This window comes from Protobothrops mucrosquamatus, unplaced genomic scaffold (genome assembly GCF_001527695.2).
Source record: "Protobothrops mucrosquamatus isolate PMUCROS unplaced genomic scaffold, P.Mucros_1.0 scaffold183, whole genome shotgun sequence".
Lineage (NCBI taxonomy): Eukaryota > Metazoa > Chordata > Lepidosauria > Squamata > Viperidae > Protobothrops > Protobothrops mucrosquamatus.
This window is the reverse complement of record NW_015386542.1, coordinates 457,178-480,647: the sequence shown is the minus strand read 5'-3', so window position 1 is coordinate 480,647 and position 23,470 is coordinate 457,178. Positions and strand designations below refer to the sequence as shown.

At 37.9% G+C, this 23,470-nt stretch overlaps 1 protein-coding gene across 1 annotated transcript in view; it reads left to right on the top strand.

Moving 5' to 3' along the window:
* Window positions 1-3,876, top strand: part of EFHD1 (EF-hand domain family member D1) — a 35,492-nt gene extending 31,616 nt beyond the window's left edge. The window contains exons 3-4 of the mRNA XM_015813716.1: window positions 1,801-1,935; window positions 2,209-3,876. Of these exons, the coding sequence (XP_015669202.1) occupies window positions 1,801-1,935; window positions 2,209-2,343 (270 nt within the window). The 3' untranslated portion in view covers window positions 2,344-3,876. The remainder of the gene's footprint in view (window positions 1-1,800; window positions 1,936-2,208) is intronic.
* The last annotated feature ends 19,594 nt before the right edge of the window (window positions 3,877-23,470 follow it).

The following is a 23,470-nucleotide window of genomic DNA, read 5'->3' as shown; positions in this document are numbered from 1 at the left end:
TTAATCTGACAACTCAAGAATGGGTAGATCGTACTAGTAATTTAACCAAGCCATGGAGGAAGGCACAATGTTAAGATGGGATGACTCATGATTTGTCTTGAAATAAGACACATTCACGTCCTCTAGTTGTTATGGGAAACAAGCCAAAATACGCAAGGGGATTAAATTACCAATTTCCTCCAAGAAGACATCTTCATAATTGTTTGTTTTTCCCACTGCATGAAAGCTTCTGTAGGTTGTCTAACATTAGGAACAAACTGATATTCTGAGAGGATAATCCAGAGATTCATTGTGTTAGCTCAGGCCCTCCATCCTACAGTAATCTTCAGTCTCTGAACTGTATTGCAGTGAGTAATGACTTCATCATCATGGCAAAGTCGTTTGTTTACAGGCATGTTGAGCCGGAGAATGTGACTCACTGAGGAATTGTTAAATACTGCCCCAGCAAATAGTACTATGTGGTTGGATGAATACACCCATTCTAACTATGGCCTGAAACAATCTAGCAGTTTTGTAATCTTCCCCACCCATCCCTGGAGCATTTAGGGAATTTTTTAAATTTTTATTTCAAATGCTATATTAGTAAGCTACTGGAAAAAAGAATGAAAGCTTGGGAACAAACAGTTCTGCCAGATGCTTAACTTCCTGATTTAAAAAAAATATAATTATTGGTATCATTTCTGTAGATTCTACTGTCCCCTAGTGAAAAAAATATGAATTCTGCACATAATAGTGAAATCAGTACTATCCATTATATGTAGTAAATGTTGTAGCCAGAATTCTCTGTAGAACTTGATAAATTACTTTGTGGTTTTATCTGCTAAGGTTTTATAAGTTGTCTCTATGTAAAGTGGAAATACAATTGAAATCCATTTAATGTATGGATATATTGAAATTTGAAATATAATCTAACTAGAAGCAATAATTTTGAATAAAATAGTACTCTAAAATTTAATAGTGTCTTTGGCCTTCTTTTAAACTTATCTTTGATCTTGGGTTTCTCATCAGAATAAGGGATATAAAAAGTACATTCTTTATTTCTCTCCTATATTTTTAATAGCCTTCCTTAGAGAAGCTGTAGGTTACATGTTCTTTTTAGTTGTTTGTGGGGGAGTTGGGACAAAACATTTATCTGATGGGTCTCCTCCTCTGTCAGTAGGCCCTGGTGGATTTAACCAGACTGTGATGGCAATGTTTCAGCAGAATGGGCCTTTTTTAAAAAAATCCAGTCAATGTCCTAGACCAGGGGTAGTCAACCTTGGCTCTTTTATGACTGGTGGACTTCAACTCCCAGAATTCCTGAGCCAGCTGTGCTGGCTCAGGAATTCTGGGAGTTGAAGTCCACCAGTCATAAAAGAGCCAAGGTTGACTACCCCTGTCCTAGACTAAGCAATGTTGCCATTAAGGCATTAATGGGAACTATTTTATAGTATTGGCTGTATCACAGCTATCTGGTGCTGCTTAGAGTACTAAGCAGTTGCTCACAGATACCAATTGCTGTTGCCAACATTTGAGTGGGAGGAGTAAGGGAAGTAACATTGCAGAAAAATGTTAACCTAATCTTCCCCAGTGTAGTGTCCTCTGTATGTACACGTCTACAGTTGCTATAGTTATGGGAGCTTTTAAATAAACATTTAAATAAGGGACGATCTAGCCACAAATCTTTATCTACTTGGATCCTAAACAAATACACTTTCTGAATAAATGCAGAATTTTAATTTTGAATCTCCAATCTTAAACTTGGAGTTTACTTTTATTTATTTTTTCTAAATAATTTCCCATTGTCTTTTCCCCCTGTAGTTTCTCCTGATTTTCCATAAAGCTGCTGCTGGAGAACTTGAAGAAGACAGTGGATTGATGGCTTTAGCAAAGCTCTCTGAAATAGATGTGGCTCTTGAAGGAGTAAAAGGAGCCAAAACATTTTTTGAAGCAAAGGTAAAAACATGTGGAAGGTGTCACCACAAATGGTTAAATGTGTAGAAAATAATGACACAAGAATGAATTTTATTTTATTATTTAACTTATTTAAATAAAATCAAATATTTGTCCTGACCTTGGAATGTGGCCGTTGTAATGCTACCCACAAATGTTGGGCAATTTTGTTCTCTGCAAAAGCTGCATACCTCTATAATGAGATACTGAATACAGTGTGTTTTATAATTGTTACAATGGTAATAACAATATTACTATTTTATACCTGAATTTTAGGTTCAAGCTTTGTCTTCAGGAAGCAAGTTTGAAGCAGAAATAAAAGCAGAACAAGATGAGCGAAAACGTGAGGAAGAGGAAAGACGGCATCGCAGAGCGGCCTTCCGAGAACTCAAGTCAGCATTCAGTCAGTAGTGGAAACAGTCTGTCACCAGAAATTGGTGTACATTCTTACAAGCTTTGTCTGTGATTAGGCATTTACCTAAATGGAAACAGAAGTGATTTGATGCTTTTTCTTTTTCTTTTTTCCTTTTTGAAGCTCCTGTTTAGGTGCTGGAGGATGTGCCACCAATGGTAGCATTCAGAAATTTGCAAATGCTAGATGTAATTCCAGTAGGCTTTATACTCTAATAATAATTGCTTAGAAGAATTAAATGTCCTAATAATGAAGTCCCATTAGCAGATGCTGAAACTCCTCATAAACAAATTGAATACTGGCAATTTCATTTTTGTCATTCTAAACAATCCTGCTTCAATAGTTATATCCTTCAGAATTTCTTTTTATATAATGTTTTGGCTCTGCTTTACTTTCACAAAAAGAAATTGCTTCTCAGATAAGCTGGAATGCTCTAATTCCAAGTGCTCTGTATATTAGAAAATGAGCTCCTGATGGTGGTACTGGGGAGGATGGGATAAAGAAAAATTCTAGTTATTAGATTTTCGCTGCGATCCAAAAATATTCTTATCTGAATGACAGTTATATTTTTTCATTCTGCTGATTCAACTTCTCCCCAAAGTTAGATTTAAATACCTCTCAGTTTTTCCATGACAGTCATGAGAAAATGTTTAAGGGACACCAGAGGCTACAGCTGGAAAGAGAAGACAGGAAATCCATACTGCACAAGTGAAATTCCATGTGTACTTTTCTGAATCTAAGCTGCTATTTAAGAGTCCTGAATACATATCAAGGATACAACATTCATCATTCAGTTTTTTCTATTTTCTCTGTAACAAAGCAAGAACAGTTCTGATCTTAGGTCTTCTGCCTTACTTCTGTACTTTTGTGGTCACATTCTTTTATATGATCTGCATGGGACCAGAACCTTTTTTTCCTTTTTCTGTGTATTTTAGTCATCTAGTTTTAACAAGTAACGAAATTTCTATCAATAAGAGATTAAGGGAGCAGTATAGTTTAGGGCACATTAGTTTTTCACTCTGTAAATCTTCATGCTACTTGTGGATCCTTATTAAGAATTAAACTCCTTTTTGCAGAGTTACCACTTTCATAAGATGTTGAAATTATTTGCCAGTTCCAACAATTTGTTTGCAAGAAAAACTAGATTTCAAAGCAGAACCTGTAATATAGTTCAACAAGCTTGTATTGTATACAGAATTTACATGTGTATATGTCTACATACATAAAGAAAAATGCTTGCTGCTTTACTAATCTTGTCATCAAATTGCAAACAAATATATTATCTATTTCTTTGTTTTCACATTTAGCTTTTTACACTGTAATACTAAACTGTGAGTGCAGAATAAAAAAGCCGCCTGTTGAATATATAATAGTGGGTAAAAGAATTGCTAGTAGTTAAAACTGTATTTGCAAATCCACGGATTATATTTGATAAACATTGCATGCTTTAGCTAAAATATTTATAATAAATGTTTTTGTACCTCACAAAGTTTGATTTTTTTGTGTTACCTGTGTAAATAAAACTTACAAAACTGGTAGTGGCTAAATTTGAAATCCTGTATCAATATAAAGGTTGCATCCTTTAGGGAAAATGGGTTTACGTTTACGATCTGAAAAATATGAATCAATAATTATTGTCAATAACAAAACTAAAGTATATTTGTGGAATTCCCATTAACTGTTGTTTTGTCAATAACATAGAATTATTGCTATAATCACATAAATATATCTGGTTTGAACCCCAGAAAGGATATTCCTTAATACTCATGAGCCCAAGACTGAACTATTCTCATTTGCTTTTGATGTATTCTGTCATTTAGTGTTTGACTGTAGTGTCAACTCTTTCCACTGTTTATAAAATTGCTTTGACGTGATCTGAAAGAGTATGCACTAGTACAAGCGTGCTGAAGCTTCTGTTTAATGAGTTTCTAACTAGCCTTCTTGATTTGGTTAACTCAGAGGCAGCAAGCATCACAAGTTCAGAGATCCCTTTCTAGAAAGCTAACAAAGAGTTTATGTTTTTTTGGAAATCGTTTTTTTAAAATTGGTGATAGGTCCTTGTTTACTGAAAGTGCCTTTGAGAAAACCGAGACAGGAAGGCAGCCTGAAGAAATATAAATGGCAAATTACAGCACATTTCATTGAAAGATGCTTAAACTGCTTTTCTTTGAGCTCCACCTAGTGGATTATTTCTGTACTCTGTGAATTATTCTATGTAGAAATTTGTCATAAATACCAGCCAATAAATGGAATGGAAGAAACAATTACAGCCAATGAAATTTCTCTTTGTCTTTGCAAGCTATATTTTACTTTTGCTGAAACTTTAAATAGGGATTCAAATTTTCTTCTACTTCACCACGCAGTAGTGTAACTATTTATTTACAGATTTTGTGTCCTATTGCAGAAGCAATATTGCTGCATGGTTAACAAAAAACTGTTTAAATCTTATTCTTCCTTGTGCTCGTTTTTCTGATTGTTTAATTTTTTTTGTTTAAGTAAAATATTTACACAATTATATTTTTCAGCAGTTAATTTTAGTCATTTAGGGAGGTGTTGTAAGGTGGCAGTGGAGAAGAGGGAAATAAGATTGGTTGCTACTGGCATGCATCAGTGATACAATTACTTCTTGGAAATTGAGCTTTGAATGTCTAAGTTCTTACCATTTTAAATACCATGCATAATGAAGGAAGAAGAGAAATTTAAGGTGAGAAAAAATTGTTTAGCAGCGGATAGAAGGAGCCCTGATATTTATATTCAACTTTATTTAATTTTATCCCACCTTTATTACTTTATAAATAACTCCAGGCGGTGAACATGCCTAATGCTTCCTCCTCCTCCTATTTTCCCCACAATAATAATCCTGTGAGATAAGTTGGGCTGAGAAGGTGCAAGTAGCCTAAAATCCAGCCAGCTTTCATGTCTTAAGGGGAGAATAGCACTCATAGTCACCTGGTTTCTGGACAGCACCTTAACCACTACATCATACCGTTATTTATAATTATTTATATAATAGCCATATGAGAGCTGAAAGACAGTGAAGTGTAGCAGCTAAGAGGCTGAACTAAGATCAGGGAGCCTCAGGTTTAATCCTGTCACAAACGTTCACTGATAACTTTGGGCTAGTCACACATTCTCAGCCCATCCTCAAATGTTGTTAAAAATGGGAGGAGGAATGTTGTGTTTATCCTCAGAGATCCTGGAGGAAAGAAGATACAAACATTTAATAATTTTTGACAGCTAATGTAATGTAGTCATTCAGGAACTGGATTGGCATCAGAACACTAGGTTCACCTGCAGCTACAGAAAGTTAGTGTTTGGTACCCTGCCAATCTCATAGGGTTGTTGCTGTAGGGCAGGGGTGTCAAACTTGAAACATCACATGACATGTCGCGACGTATCATGACTTTTTCCTCATTGCTGGCAATGGGGTGGACGCGGTTTTGGTGTGATGCATCCGGCCCATGGGCCGGCAGTTTGACACCCCTGCTATAGGGGAAAATGGGAAAAGAAAATGGTATATGTGCTGCTTTGAGCTCCTAAAATCCATGAATAAATCAATATATGAATATCCATATAAATGGCAAATACTTTTTAAAGAATGGTTGGTCTCATTTCTGATCTTTAAAAATTTAGTACACTTATCATTGTAAAAAAAAGCCTATATCGAAAATGAAGAATACCATCCCTACCAAATTGCATCTGTCTGTGCATTTCAAATTAAGTGACAGACATGCTATTGATAGATCAAAGAGAGAAAAAGAACACAAATCTTAAAATACAAGTAACATTTAGTTCCTGTTACCAGCTGAGATTGATACTCTATTTGCAATATATTAGGCAGAATCTGATTGCATTTAATTAAAACTCTTGCATTATTTAGACTAGATGATTGCAATATATCCTTTAGAGCAGGGGTGTCAAACTGCCGACCCGCGAGCTGGTTGCATCATACGGAGGCTGCGCCCACCCCAGCTCCGGCAATGCAAAAAATGTCACAATGTCGCGACACGTCACGTGATGCGGCGAGGTTGACACCCGTGCTTTAGAGATTGCTTTGTTCATTTATTTAGTTGGGTTTATAGGTAATCCTTGACTTACAACCACAACTGAGCCCAAAAATTCCATTGCTAAGCAAGATGGTTAAGTGAGTTTTGCCACATTTTATGACCTTTCCTGCCATAGTTGTTAAGTGAACCATTCCACTTCTTAAGTTAGTAATATGTTTTAAAGTGATTTTGGTTTCCCCATTGAATTTGCTTGTTAGGTCACAAAAGATGCCAAGTGCCTGAATTTTGATCATGTGATCAGGGGGATGGTGCAATGGTTGTGTGAAAAACGGTCATAAGTCACATTTTTCAGTGCTGCTGTAACTCCAAACAATCACTAAACAAATTGTTGTAAGTTGAGGACTACCTGCATATATTACTCCAGTCTGAAAGGACTCTTTTTTTCTCCAAAGAGACAGTAAAAATACAGGGACTAAGTTACAAATTGGATTGACCCTATGGAACACATCTTTCAGTTTTGAAATTGCATCCAAATTGTTTTTACCTTCTCAGGCTCTACATAGCAAGTATGAAGCTACTTTCTTCCAGGTATGGCTGTATAGATAGAGAAGTTATCTGCAATGCTTTCTCTATAAATTGTGAATTAGAAGATTTAAATTTTATTTCAGGTCTAGTAGGTAGTCTATTACAACATCAAGTTTAAGGTAAAAAGGAGTATCTATTACAGGGATGTTAAACTGCCTGTCTGTGGGCCAGTTGCATCATATGGAGGCCACGCCCACCCCAGCTCTGGCAATGCAAAAAAAGTCGCAATATGTCGTGACACAGCGAGTTTGACACCCGTGATTTATTATATAGTACTAGAGATTATAATTTTGAAGTATTCCAGGAAAGACTGGATTCATACACATCAAATCATCATTTGGTTTTGACATTGCATAGTAGCTAAATTCAGCTATTATATCTTATTAATTAAGATTCATTGATTAATGCAATTATGAACTCAGGTAACATAGCTGAACTTTACCCAAGCCATGGTTACTCCACCCACGGTTTTATTTGTCAAATTTATATGGCCTCCTATCTCATAAACAAGTGACTCTGGGCAGCATAAATAATGCTCAAAGATAACATTAACATTAATTAAAAGCTTTACAATTATAAAACAAAACAGGAAAAATATATTTGAGCACAATGTGTGAACTTGCCATAATTAAATGTTTGTAATTTTGAATATTTCTGATTCTCCTACAATCTCTCTCTGAATCTATTTACTCCCTTTGCAGCCTAAAGTACAAGACTAGAGAGAACAGAAAAGCCACTCTTAATATGCAAACAAGATGGGTTTGCCCACTATAGAAGAATGGTCACTTAAAGTCTCAAATTTAGCAGAAATGGCCAAGATTTCCGCTTATGTGAAGGATTATTCACAAGAAAGATATAATTCGGTTTGGAGAAGATGGATAGATTATATTGAGAATAAATATGGGACCAAAAAGTTCCATTTGGTTTTTGAGTGAATTTTAGAGTATTATTGTTGTTAATATGTTATAACAGTTTATTTATCCTTATTCTTAATTACTAATATGATATTATTATTGTGTTTAATCTTAATATATTTTATGTTAAAATGAGAGTTAAAGGATTTTACAGATTTGTTATTCTAATAGTTGATTAATGTTGGTTAGAATACGATTATCCTGTTGTTAACCCTGTGATTAGCTCTGGGAAGTGGGGGGGGAGGGAGGGTTTTGGAGAGGGGGGGGAATTATATTGTAAAACTTTTATAAAACTTTTAATTAAAAAAAAAGATGCAATATGGCAGATAAGATTGCATGCTAGAAAATAAAGAGGTAGAGCTCTAATCCCGGTTAGTATCTGTAAAAAAGGAGCAACTTGGGGAAATGACAGGAAAAAGTAAGATACAATGGGCAAATTGGGTGTAACCAGGTGTGGGAACTTTTGAGTTCCTGACTCCATCTGTCCTGAAATAAAATTATAGGCTGTTCTTGCTTGAAGACAGAAACTAAGCAAGAAGAACTAGATAGAAATTTTACTGGAATGGATGACCAACATTCCGGTTGAACCTTGTAATTTGCAACTGCCATGTATGATTACCCAATTACGGAACTGTTTCGGAAATATCTAATGGTCTTTGCTTTTGGAATCTGCCTTTTGCAATAAAATAAATATAAGACCTACGTAGCGTGCTGTGTAGGAATCCTTTGCTATGTGTTGTTACTGTTGAAAACTACCTTATATCCATTAAGTTTACGATGAAAATTAAATCCTAATGCAACGTAATGGAATTCAGAAAATACCAGACACACGACTTTCGTTTTTGGCAGCCTGATAGACTGAAGAAATAAAAAAACATACGGATCTAAAAAAAAACGCGACAGATCAAGGCATTTCCTCTTCGGGCGAGGGAATTCTTCATTATGATCACATCGCTAAACCACAGTGGGCTTTCTTGGTTTGACGGAAGTGTATTAGCTGAGCCCAGGCGCTATAAACATAAGTCACCGCTTATAGTTTAGGATTTTGGAGAGCGCGGCTGTGTCGTAAAGAAGAGTAAAAGAAAGGTGAAAAAGAAAGCTGGGCAAACTGGAACCGCATTCGAAGCCTCGCTCTTCCGTGTTCCGCGACCAGCTTCCTCTTACGGCCTTACCCATCTTACCGAAAGAGGGCGGGGCCACGGCACTGAGGTCACATGACCTTGCGTGATAGCGCGGTAGCCATCTTGTGTTGTTGGTGCTGAGGTTTGGCTTTGGATCCGAGAAACTCTCCGTCCGCGACCTCAGGTAAACCGGCTGTTAGGAGGCTTGTCTCTTCTCTTTCAGACCCGGCTTCTTGCTGAGATCCCAGTTTTCTCGCCTTGTCTGTGTTCGACACATTGCCATGTATTTTTTTGGCCTGAACACACCTAGGCCTTTCGCTGAGCACCGGCTTCCCATATGTCTCCTATCCGGGGAAGCGCCCGGAGACGGGCGAAATGGGCTTGAGACTGGCGTTGGGGTTTATTAGCTATGGCACGAGTTACTAGATAGTTTGCAGGGTCCGGGTGAGCGAAACAAAGCTTCGGTAAGGTGAAGGCTCACTTGGCTCTGACAGATCACCAAGCGGATAGGGGCTTCTCTCTCTCCATGCGGCATATTGATAACGTTTCTGGCTGGGTGGATGAAACTGGGCTCTGCATTCAGAGAAGCGTGTGTATATTCCCAGTTGCCGTATGTCCTCTCTTTTAACTCGTAACACAGTTGTGCTTTTTTCTTCAGTAAGGGATTGGGTCTAATTTTTTTTTTTTTTTAGGCAAACAGCTCTTAATTTTCCAAGTCCACATTTTACCAAGTCCAAGAAGGAGAAACCGTTGACCAATTTGTCGAGCGTAAGAATGGCGTTTAATACCTTGAGTTAGGTAGTAGGGTGTACTGTAAATGAATGGTTGTGTAGTTTTTAATAATGCACTAGCCTAGGCGTTATAGAGACACTGATAATGCTTGGTAACTCCCACCATTTAATGGTCAGAATACAGCCCAGAAGAATGACAGGCAACTGTGCTTAAATCCTGTACACGGATGTTGGAAATATAAATCATTTAAGCAAATAAAGATTGTATTGATGAATTCTCAAAAGGGGAAAACAGCTTGTAGTTGCTTATTTATATGCTTAATATATGTATTCTATCTAGAAGTTTATGAACTTAATAGATATTGTGAAAGAACTAGAATAAATTCCATATGCCTGTTTTCATAATACAATAGAAATTACTTCTTCCTGGCTTGTTTAGACTAAATTTGCCATACATTCTGCAAGAGATCAACTGGAAAATCATTCCCTTCAATTAGGTACTATGCATCCAAACTAATGTAAAGTAGGCATAGATGTAGCTCACACATTATATTTTCCCTATCCTAAACAAACTTTAACTTGTGGGGTTTATACAAAATCATGTACTATAGCTTACAAATCTCAATGATTGGATTCACACAACACACTAAAAAAGTAAACTATGTTTTGACTTAGTACAGTATGTGAGCCTAGTCATCTGTGAATTGACAACAAGGTATAGGTGTAAAATCATCATAGGTTGAATAAATGTGAAAGCTGTTGCCCAATTTTTAGAGAAACCCGTAGATTTGAGTTATAGTCCCACTATAGGCATGAAAACTGGCTGGATGATTTTGGTATAGTCACTGCCTGATAGGCCTGACTGCCTGACAGGCTTTTGTTAGGAAAATATGAGTATTATGTATGTTTGCTTCCTTCATTTACATAAAAAAATAATACAGGCAGATAAAAATCTAATAAATGGCCCCCACTCTGTTGATTTTCCATAAGAACGTAAAAACATGGTTTTGTCAGGAGGCCTGTGGAGCATGAATGGAGTCACTAATTTGATTGTGTTGCTGCTGCTATGAGGGTGGGTGGGTTTAATGAGTTTTTATTACATGGCAGATTTTTAAAATTTTGAAAGCTGCCAGGAGTTACCCATGTGTGAGTAATTTGTTTAGTTGTGAAAATACATAAGGAACTAGTTCCCTTTGAATGTAAAGTATGTGAGATAAGTGCAAAGCTAGCTCTACTAATATCTGACATTTTTCTCACGTGGCAGTTGAACATGTATGAAATATTTAGCTACATGTGGGGAGACTGTTAAACCACGGTGCAGTGTGTAGATATGTGAATGAACATTGTTATTCTTTACTACTGTTGTAAGGGAAAGATTAGAAGTATTTCCATCTCTTTCAGTTTATCACAGTTTGCTGTGTCATGATTTGGAATTGAGATGAGCTTTAACAGTAATATAGTTGAACTGAGCAAATTTAGAACCCATGGTTAGAAGTTGCATTTTAAATTGAATGGTGTGAACAAGACAGTTTCAGGGTTATTTTTAGTACAATCCTGTTTAGATAGTATTATTTCATGCTCAATCTATTTAAAATATTTTTTTACCTTTGTTTCATAATCTTCAGTGTTAAAGGCTACAGCAGACTTTTGATTTATTGTGCTTTTATCATTTATTTATTCGATAATATGCATACACTGCTATCATCAATGATAGTATATAAGGAGCAAACAGAAACAGAATATCTCAAACATATTAATAACAACCACAATAAGAATATAATGTAGAAGATGGCAACAATTGATTTACAGGCCAAAGGTGTAGTGATAGAAAATGATCTCTAGAACTTTCCTGAATGAGAGAAGGATAAGGGCCAAGCATACTTGCAAGGACATATTCCAAAGTGTGGTGGCTGAAAAGGCCTTCTCCCTGTCCTAACCTATGCTTAAGTTCAAGGTGGACTTAACAGCGCCATCTTTAGACATTTAGGCAAATCACATTTGGTACTGATATATCCCAGTACCATTCTAGGAACAAAACTTTAACCTTGTAATACTCAACAAATCTGAAGAGATGGATTTTTGTTTTGTTTTTTGTATTATTTATCCAGAAGGGAATTTGAGTAGCATGGTGGCTTAGTGCTGAAGACGCTTGCCTCCAATTTGGAAGGTTGAGAGTTCAATTCTAGGTAGCAGCAGATGTTTCTCTCCTAGCACCCAAAGAAAAAATATCTGCTGCAAACTTATAGACATCAGGAAGGACATCCAGACAGTAAACGCTCAGCTTCATCCAGTCACCCCAACTTTACCCCAAATAGGGACTATAACAGTGGTGGTGAACCTATGGCACGTGTGCCAGAGGCAGCACTCAGAGCCCTCTCTGTGGGCGTGCGCACTGTCACCCCAGTCCTAGGCCTTCAGCTGCGTTTTATAAAACCTTTTCGCTTTAGGCCTCCACCGCCGTGTGCAAAAAAAAGAGGTTCAATCAATCAATTTCAACTTCTTGTGGGGAAAAAAAATGTCGCAAAGTTTGATTGATTGATTGAACTTTTTAGTCCCACCTAGTCTGCTGTTACCACCGCAGCCACGCCCACCCAATGGGCCACACCCACCCAGCACCCAATGATACATAAGTGGGTTTTGGGTTGAAGTTTGGGCACTCTAAAAGGTTCGCCATCTCTGGACTATAAGGTCGTAAAAAGGAAGGTTTTTTTTTTATCCTGAAGAGAATTTCAAAATTCTGAGAGTACTACAAGATCTATACTGTTAAGCTAACATTACTTCTTTTTGCAATAATAATTAGATGTATATTCCATTTTTTTAAAAAAAAATTCCTATGAACCTTGAAAACTGGGGAAAGAAATACAGATAATTCTCGACTTATGACTACAACTGAGCCCCAAATTTCTGTTGCTAAGTGAGACAGTTTAGTAATAATACTAATACTAATACTAAATAATAATAATAATAATAATAATAATAATAATAATAATAATAATTTTATTGTCACTTTGAATGTACACCAATTGGCATACATCAAAATGAAATTTTGTTGCATACAGCTCTCAAAGGGTCACCACCTCTGATATACACTCCTTGTTCGTACTGTTAAGTTGTTAAGTGAGTTTTGCCCCATTGCCCCATTTTATGATCTTTCTTGCCAAAGGTGTTAAGTCAGTTACTGCAGTTGTTAAGTTAGTATCAGGGCTGTTAAGTGAATCTGGCTTCCCCACTGACTTTGTTTGTCAGAAAGTTGCAAAAAGTGATCGCATAAGCTCAGGACACTGCAGCCATCATAAATATGAGCTACTTGCCAAGTATCTGAATTTTGATTATGTGATCACGGGGATGCTGCAACAGTCGCAAATATGAAAAATGGTCATAAGTCACTGTTGTAAGTCAAGGAATACTTGTATAAAAAGAATGTGTCGAAGAAATATAGACCTGTATTATTTTACATGCCAATGCTAGCTTTTTAAATTAGGTTCAGAAATAAACTGACAATATATTCACATGTAAACTTAGTTAAATACTTTTGTCGTTTCACATAAATTGCTAGATTATAATATTACTAATTTTAGTAAATACTACAACATTACTAAAGTATTGGATTGTTTGGACAGTGTTTAGTCTTCATGAACAATCCAATGTATCTTACTCATTGCAACCAACTTTCAGATTTCAAAAGCATGGCTAACCTTCAATTTGGAATAGTTGAAAGTAGGCTATATTAGCCAAAACTTTCATCTGTTATTATTTTCTAGAAACCTGTTGATGCTGTTGGTTCCTTAATAGAACCTCCACGTAGTCACAGTATTGGATTTTTGCAAGAATACATCAAGATTGTCCACACCCGCCTCTATAAATTTGTTAATATCTTTTTGTCTATATCCTCAAAATACTTCAAATCATTGGGATAAAAAATATTCTTAGGTTCTTAATGAATACTGTTTCATACCAAGTAACCATACTGCTGACTCCATAGTTTACTCATTTATCTGCTTTATCTAAAAATATAAATTACAATTGAATGTATTAATTACTATAATTTGGCATCGATGTCATGAAACATGCTTGAATCTGTTACAGAACTGCATACAAGTATGTCCATCTATGAATGTAAGCATTTAAAAGCTCCCTTGTTCCTAAAATAATCAGTGTGATAAACTATAATGACCTAACAAAGCCAGTGAGATGATTGGAAGGATTAATAGTCTTAACTATTAATGGTGCCTTGTAATGTGACTCATCTTGAAAGCCTTAAGACTGTTCATTCCTCAAACACTCATTCACTTTGGCTGGTTGTGGATAATTTCTAAAAACGTGTATATACTCATCTGCGAGTGACGGGGCACAAGGGCAGAGTCTTGTCCCTGCTGCCCAGCTACTATGTCCTTGGCTGCACTGCTTCACGTGGGCCGTGCCCAGGGGTGACCCTCCTCCGGGGGGCTGCTGGTGAGGAGGGGGCCATGGGAGGAGGTGGGGCTGGGGAGACGGTGTGTGTGCCCACAGAGAGGGCTCCGAGTGCCGCCTCTGGCACCCATGCCATAGGTTCGCCACCACTGACCTAGAGCCTGAGCACTACCTGTACTTTCCCAGAGCCTTTGGTGGCTTTTTATTGGTTGCTTCCAAAATTATAGTTCTCTATGTTATAAAAGATTAATTGCTTAATACAGTAATGTTATACTGTATGATATTGTATCTTATATTGTCAAAAATTGTGGATGTATATGAAAATAAGTAAAATAAATAATAAAATAATATGCTATTATGAATGGTAGTAATAGAAGAACTAGGGTTGAGATGCTCCCCAAATTGCACAACTTTGTGAATGAATACAATCTTGAAAGAAAATGCTTTTAGATGACATGAATGAATGTGTGGGAAGAAGGTGAGAGTATGGGAAAAAAATGGTTCACTTAACCGTGTTACGTAATAACTGCAGTGATTCATTTAACAACTTTGGCAAGAAAGGTCATTAAATGAGGCAAAACTCACCAACTATCTTGCTTAGCAATCGAAATATTGGGCTCAATTATGGTTTGTGGAAATTTTGTGGCTCAAGTCGAGGACTATCATATCATTCCCTTACATAAAGATAAATGTAGCAAGGATGAATGCAAAAACTGAGGGGGGGGGTGTTAGTATGTTAATCATGCCATGAAAATATTTGAGAAATGCTAATGGGCAAAATTTGGGAAGATTTGCAACATGATTTTTGCTTTTTATCAAGGCATTGAGAAAGGTATCAATGTAATGTGAAAAATGTATTGCATGTTTAAATCAATCATGATAGTGAATAGGCTTGAAATAAGGTATGATTTGTGCAAATATAGAGTTGAAAGTTGGTTGCTGAGTGAGAGAGGTATGTGATGAAACGAAAGCATGCACAGGAATAAATAGAATGGCTCAACATTGAGCATGGAGTAAGTCAAGTACCAGTATATATGGATGTCCCCTTAGTAAGCCATGCATATAGGAATGAATATATAAGAGAGGTTTGTGGTAATATTAGAATTGTATTGGTTGGGGAGTTGATTATGTATGTACTTTTCTATACAGTAGCATGTTGTTGCCTGAGAAGTCAATGTTTTAGGAGAGGAGAGGAGAGGAGAGGAGAGGAGAGGGAGAGGACAGGACAGGACAGGACAGGACAGGACCTTGGAGGTCTTCTAGTCTAGCCCTCTCTACTCAAGCAGGAGAACCTATACCATCTCAGACAAGTGACTATCTAGTCTTTTCTTAAAAACCTCCAGTGGTGGAGTGCCCACGATTTCTGAATGCAAGCTGTTCCACTGGTTAATTGTCCTCACTGTTAGGAAGTTTCTCTTTAATTCCAGGTTGCTTCTCTCTTTGGTCAGTTTCCAACCATTGTTTCTTGTCCTGCCCTCTGGTGCTTTGGAGAATAATTTGATGCCCTCTTCTTTGTGGCAGCCCCTCAAATACTGAAATACTGCTATCAGGTCACCCCTGTTTCTTTTTTTCTTTAGACTAGCTAAACCAAAGTCCTGCAGCCATTCTTCATATGTTTTAGTCTTCGGGCCTTTGATCATTTTAGTTGCTTTTCTCTGAACTTTTTCCAAAGTCTGAACATCTTTTTTATGATATGGCAGTGGTGGCGAACCTTTTAGAGACCGAGTGCCCAAACTGCAACCCAAAACCCACTTATTTATCGCCGGGTGGCAGGTGGGCGTGGCCCACTGGGTGGGCGTGGCTGTGGACATGGCAAACTGGGTAGGCGTGGCCAAGGTGGGTGTGGTCACCTAGATGTTGCTCGTGAGGAGGGACGCCTGTGGGGGCCAGGCAAGGTTGGGGGAGATCCAGGGGGTCTCTGGCAGATGGGGCGGTGGGCAGGAGGCTCGTCCTGCGGGGTGAGGCGAGGCAAGACGAGGCAGGGCAGGGGTGCCATTGTCGCAGGGCAAGGCGAAGCAGGTGCCAGGGCAGCTGCTGCCTGACACCATCGGCCCCTGCACACAGAGGCCAGCGAGCGCATGGGGGCCGACTCTGGGGTTATGCAGCCTGCCACCAGCAGTTTAGAGAAGCCGCCTCTGAGCTAGACGGATGGCCGACAGCTGAGGAGGCGATGCAGTGGATCCTGCCTGGAAAAAGGAGAGCATGTAAGGCCAGGAGGGATGGGATGGGGGGGAGGGAAACCAGCCATGCTGGGATGCATTCGGCCACATGGGACCTTGGCAAGTTAGCGGGCGGCTGGTTGAAGAGGGACGGTTGCCATCTCTGGGGCATGGTGTGCGTACCCACAGAGAGAGCTCTGAGTGCCGCCTCTGGCACGTGTGCCATAGGTTCGCCACCACTGTGATATGGTGACCAAAATTGGTACTGATACTTCACATGATACTTGGTACTGATACTTCACAGGATTGTATTAGCTTTTTTGGCTGCTGCTGCACACTGCTGGCTCATATTCAAATGATCATCCACTAGAACAGGACTTTTCAACAGGTGGTACGGGTATCACCTGTGGTACATTGGCACCTGGCAGGTGGTACGCGAGCATCCTAGAAAAGTAGTAGCGGGGGAGGGGAATGAGCTGAACCGGTGGCAGCACTGCACAAGCCTGAGTGAGAGATGGCTGGAGCTGCAGGGCTGTCAGGGCTCAGCGGAAGCACCAGGATCAGCGCCAGGCTCCAGCTGGAGCCCGGCGCTGATCCTGGCACTTCTGCTGAGCCCAGAAGAAGCACCGATCAGCTGGAATCTTGCAGCATCTCCAGGGTCTTGTGATTTACATTCAGATGCTTGGCAACTGATTCATATTTATGATGGTCACAGTGTCCCAGGGTCATGTGAAGTGACCAAAACCTGCTGCAACCACCCAGCAGATGGGGGGGGGGATAAAAACCAAACACCCCCCCACCCCCGCTGCCAATCCTCAACAGAAATGCTCACAACAATTAAAACCTCAGACAGGAGGAAGAGCGCTGCCGGGCGGGCAGGCAGGTATTTTGCTTGGCTGTGGCTTGGGGGGCACTTTTTTCAGTGCTATTGTAACTTTGAACAGTCACTAAGCGAACTGTTGTAAGTCGAGGACTACCTGTACTTTATCACTTTTTTCCCTTTTTTTTTTTGGTCATCAGGTTTTTGACACCTTGCTAGGCGACTGGTGGTACTCGGATATTGCCATATCGTAAAAGTGGTACAATGGGTGAAAAGGTTGAAAAGCCCTGCACTAGAATACTAATACTAATATTAATAAAGTTGGAAGGGACCTTGGAGGTCAGGCAGGAAACACTATACCATTTCGGACAAATGGCTGTCCAGTCTCTTCTTAAAGACTTCCAATGTTGGAGCATTCATAGCTTCTGGAGGCAGGTTGTTCCACTGATTAATTGTTCTAACTGTCAGGAAATTTCTCCTTAGTTCTAGGTTGCTTCTCTCCAAGCTCCCTCTCAACAGTTACTGTTTTTGAGCCAGGTCTCACCTAATCTGTACTTATACCTTTGATTTTTCCTGCCTAAATGTAAAACTTTGCTTTTCTCCACATTAAAATTCATTTTGTTGGATAGGGCCCATTGTTCAAGTTTGTCAAGATATTTTTGGATCCTGAGCTTGTCTTGCTATTCCTGCCAGTTTAGTCTCATCTGCAAATTTGATGAGTTCCCCATCTAGTCCCTCATCTAAGTCATTTATGAAGATATTGAAGAGTACTGGGCCTAAGATGGAGCTTTGTGGTACCCCACTGCTTACTTCTCTCCAGATGTGTTTTTGATTATCTTTTCTAGGATCTTCCCAGGTGATGTTAGACTACTTGGTCTGTATTTAACAAGAAAACAGATTGTCGATTCATATCCTTGACATGGAACGTGGAGTGCACATGTGAATTTCTGTATTTTCATAGGATGCTTATTAAATAGGAAGAAATGAAGAAATTTTGAGATAGACAAATGCTGATGGAAATGTACTAGTGAATGGTATGTCGTCTATTTCAAGGAGTAATGGAGAAATGAAAATAGCTGTTAATAAGCATGCTTCTGTCATCTGATTGTATGAATTGTGTATACTAAGAGAAACATAAAAGTAAGTGGAATGTCATACTTAAGAGTACATGTGATAATACAGGATAGAGATGGAGTCAGAAATATATAGGTGCTGAATGTATGTGGATTGAATACTGAAATGAGTGGCCAATATAAAAAATATTTTGAGATGGTTTTGTAACATAGCATAATGAATGAAGATTGTATTGCCAAAAAGTGTATATAAGAAGATTGAATGGATCTAGAGGAAGCAATTGAATGAAAATGAGATTCTTGAAGGGAGGGAGGGAGGGAGAGAGAGAGAGAGAGAGCGCAATGCAAGTTTAAAGAACTTTTTATCTTTTACTTATTTCAGACAAAGCCTATATGCTATAATTTCTTCACTGGGGTGCAGCTTGAAATCCATGATTGGTTGCCTTTTCTGCACCTTTTTTAGTTCTGCAATATTTTTCAGATGCTGTGAACAAAACTAATCCATTTTCTGATTGCAGTCATACCATAGATATATTTACCTTGAGGCTTGATTGTCAAGGGAAGAATTTTTCTTCTACTACTATGCATCCCTTTGTGGTTTTTGCAGGACTGCCACACAATATTCAGTCCTTCAGATTTTGGGTCCCAAAAAGTAGTCTTTCTTAGAACTACTACAGAATACAGGCTTGAAAAGCACTGGGAGCTGCTGGAGAGAATTGAGAATAGTTAAGAGCCCAGATACATTTATTTATTTATTTATTTATAATTTAATTTATACCCCGCCCTTCTCCTCATGGGACTCAGGGCGGCTAACAGCCTCATAAAAACTACAATACAAATACAATAATTAAAAGCCGAATTAAAAAGAAATATTTAAACAGGCCGATCAATTAAAATTATCCTTAAAAATCCCCTGAAACTTTAAAATCGTTAAAAATTANTTAATGGTCAGAATACAGCCCAGAAGAATGACAGGCAACTGTGCTTAAATCCTGTACACGGATGTTGGAAATATAAATCATTTAAGCAAATAAAGATTGTATTGATGAATTCTCAAAAGGGGAAAACAGCTTGTAGTTGCTTATTTATATGCTTAATATATGTATTCTATCTAGAAGTTTATGAACTTAATAGATATTGCGAAAGAACTAGAATAAATTCCATATGCCTGTTTTCATAATACAATAGAAATTACTTCTTCCTGGCTTGTTTAGACTAAATTTGCCATACATTCTGCAAGAGATCAACTGGAAAATCATTCCCTTCAATTAGGTACTATGCATCCAAACTAATGTAAAGTAGGCATAGATGTAGCTCACACATTATATTTTCCCTATCCTAAACAAACTTTAACTTGTGGGGTTTATACAAAATCAAGTACTATAGCTTACAAATCTCAATGATTGGATTCACACAACACACTAAAAAAGTAAACTATGTTTTGACTTAGTACAGTATGTGAGCCTAGTCATCTGTGAATTGACAACAAGGTATAGGTGTAAAATCATCATAGGTTGAATAAATGTGAAAGCTGTTGCCCAATTTTTAGATAGAAACCGGTAGATTTGAGTTATAGTCCCACTATAGGCATGAAAACTGGCTGGATGATTTTGGTATAGTCACTGCCTGATAGGCCTGACTGCCTGACAGGCTTTTGTTAGGAAAATATGAGTATTATGTATGTTTGCTTCCTTCATTTACATAAAAAAATAATACAGGCAGATAAAAATCTAATAAATGGCCCCCACTCTGTTGATTTTCCATAAGAACGTAAAAACATGGTTTTGTCAGGAGGCCTGTGGAGCATGAATGGAGTCACTAATTTGATTGTGTTGCTGCTGCTATGAGGGTGGGTGGGTTTAATGAGTTTTTATTACATGGCAGATTTTTAAAATTTTGAAAGCTGCAGGAGTTACCCATGTGTGAGTAATTTGTTTAGTTGTGAAAATATTAGAAAATACATAAGGAACTAGTTCCCTTTGAATGTAAAGTATGTGAGATAAGTGCAAAGCTAGCTCTACTAATATCTGACATTTTTCTCACGTGGCAGTTGAACATGTATGAAATATTTAGCTACATGTGGGGAGACTGTTAAACCACGGTGTAGTGTGTAGATATGTGAATGAACATTGTTATTCTTTACTACTGTTGTAAGGGAAAGATAAGAAGTATTTCCATCTCTTTCAGTTTATCACAGTTTGCTGTGTCATGATTTGGAATTGAGATGAGCTTTAACAGTAATATAGTTGAACTGAGCAAATTTAGAACCCATGGTTAGAAGTTGCATTTTAAATTGAATGGTGTGAACAAGACAGTTTCAGGGTTATTTTTAGTACAATCCTGTTTAGATAGTATTATTTCATGCTCAATCTATTTAAAATATTTTTTTACCTTTGTTTCATAATCTTCAGTGTTAAAGGCTACAGCAGACTTTTGATTTATTGTGCTTTTATCATTTATTTATTCGATAATATGCATACACTACTATCATCAATGATAGTATATAAGGAGCAAACAGAAACAGAATATCTCAAACATATTAATAACAACCACAATAAGAATATAATGTAGAAGATGGCAACAATTGATTTACAGGCCAAAGGTGTAGTGATAGAAAATGATCTCTAGAACTTTCCTGAATGAGAGAAGGATACTTGCAAGGACATATTCCAAAGTGTGGTGGCTGAAAAGGCCTTCTCCCTGTCCTAACAGGCTTAAGTTCAAGGTGGACTTAACAGCGCCATCTTTAGACATTTAGGCAGAATCACATTTGGTACTGATATATCCCAGTTAAAGTTTTGTTCTAGGAACAAAACTTTAACCTTGTAATACTCAACAAATCTGAAGAAATGGATTTTTGTTTTGTTTTTTGTATTATTTATCTAGAAGGGAATTTGAGTAGCATGGTGGCTTAGTGCTGAAGACGCTTGCCTCCCATTTGGAAGGTTGAGAGTTCAATTCTAGGTAGCAGCAGATGTTTCTCTCCTAGCACCCAAAGAAAAAACATCTGCTGCAAACTTGTAGACGTCAGGAAGAACATCCAGACAGTAAATGCTCAGCTTCATCCAGTCACCCCAACTTTACCCCAAATAGGGACTATAACAATGGTGGCGAACCTCTGTGGGCATGCGCACCGTCGCCCCAGTCCTAGGCCTTCAGCTGGGTTTTATAAAACCTTTTCGCTTTAGGCCTCCACCGCCGTGTGCAAAAAAAAAAAAGGTTCAATCAATCAATCAATCAATTTCAACTTCTCGCGGGGAAAAAAGATCTCGCAAAGTTTGATTGATTGAACTTTTTAGTCCCACCTAGTCTGCCATTACCACCGCAGCCACGCCCACCCAATGGGACACACCCACCCAATGGGCCACACCCACCCAGCACCCAATGATACATAAGTGGATTTTGGGTTGCAGTTTGGGCACTCTAAAAGGTTCGCCATCTCTGGACTATAAGGTCATAAAAAGGGAGGGTTTTTTTTATCCTGAAGAGAATTTCAAAATTCTGAGAGTACTACAAGATCTATTCTGTTAAGCTAACATTACTTCTTTTCGCAATAATAATTAGATATATATTCCATTTTTTTTTTAAAAAAAAAAATTCCTATGAACATTGAAAACTGGGGAAAGAAATACAGATAATTCTCGACTTATGACTACAACTGAGCCCCAAATTTCTGTTGCTAAGTGAGACAGTTTAATAATAATAATAATAATAATAATAATAATAATAATAATAATAATTTTATTGTCACTTTGAATATACACCAATTGGCATACATCAAAATGAAATTTTGTTGCATACAGCTCTCAAAGGGTCACCACCTCCAATATACACTCCTTGTTCGTACTGTTAAGTTGTTAAGTGAGTTTTGCCCCATTGCCCCATTTTATGATCTTTCTTGCCAAAGGTGTTAAGTCAGTTACTGCAGTTGTTAAGTTAGTATCAGGGCTGTTAAGTGAATCTGGCTTCCCCACTGACTTTGTTTGTCAGAAAGTTGCAAAAAGTGATTGCATAAGCCCAGGACACTGCAGCCATCATAAATATGAGCTACTTGCCAAGTATCTGAATTTTGATTATGTGATCATGGGGATGCTGCAACAGTCGTAAATATGAAAAATGGTCATAAGTCACTGTTGTAAGTCAAGGAATACTTGTATAAAAAGAATGTGTCGAAGAAATATAGACCCGTATTATTTTACATGCCAATGCTAGCTTTTTAAATTAGGTTCAGAAATAAACTGACAATATATTCACATGTAAACTTAGTTAAATACTTTTGTCGTTTCACAAAAATTGCTAGATTATAATATTACTAACTTTAGTAAATACTACAACATTACTAAAGTATTGGATTGTTTGGACAGTGTTTAGTCTTCATGAACAATCCAATGTATCTTACTCATTGCAACCAACCTTCAGATTTCAAAAGCATGGCTAACCTTCAATTTGGAATAGTTGAAAGTAGGCTATATTAGCCAAAACTTTCATCTGTTATTATTTTCTAGAAACCTGTTGATGCTAGGTACTCCGTAATAGAACCTCCACGTAGTCACAGTTGTGGATTTTTGCAAGAATACATCAAGATTGTCCACAGCTGCTTCTATAAATTTGTTAATATCTTTTTGACTATATCCCCAAAATACTTCATTGGGATAAAAAATATTCTTTGGTTCTTAATGAATACTGTTTCATACCAAGTAACCATACTGCTGACTCCATAGTTTACTCATTTATCTGCTTTATCTAAAAATATTAATTACAATAATTGAATGTATTAATTACTATAATTTGGCATCGATGTCATTAAACATGCTTGAATCTGTTACAGAACTGCATACAAGCATGTCCATCTATGAATGTAAGCATTTAAAAGCTCCCTTGTTCCTAAAATAATCAGTGTGATAAACTATAATGACCTAACAAAGCCAGTGAGATGACTGGAAGGATTAATAGTCTTAACTATTAATGGTGCCTTGTAATGTGACTCATCTTGAAAGCCTTAAGACTGTTCATTCCTCAAACACTCATTCACTTTGGCTGGTTGTGGATAATTTCTAAAAATGTGTATATACTCATCTGCGAGCGACGGGGCGCAAGGGCAGAGTCTTGTCCCCGCTGCCCAGCTACCATGTCCTTGGCTGCACTGCTTCACGTGGGCCGTGCCCAGGGGCGACTCTCCTCCGGGGGGCTGCTGGTGAGGAGGGGGCCATGGGAGGAGGTGGGGCTGGGGAGACGGTGTGTGTGCCCACAGAGAGGGCTCCGAGTGCCGCCTCTGGCACCCATGCCATAGGTTCGCCACCACTGAC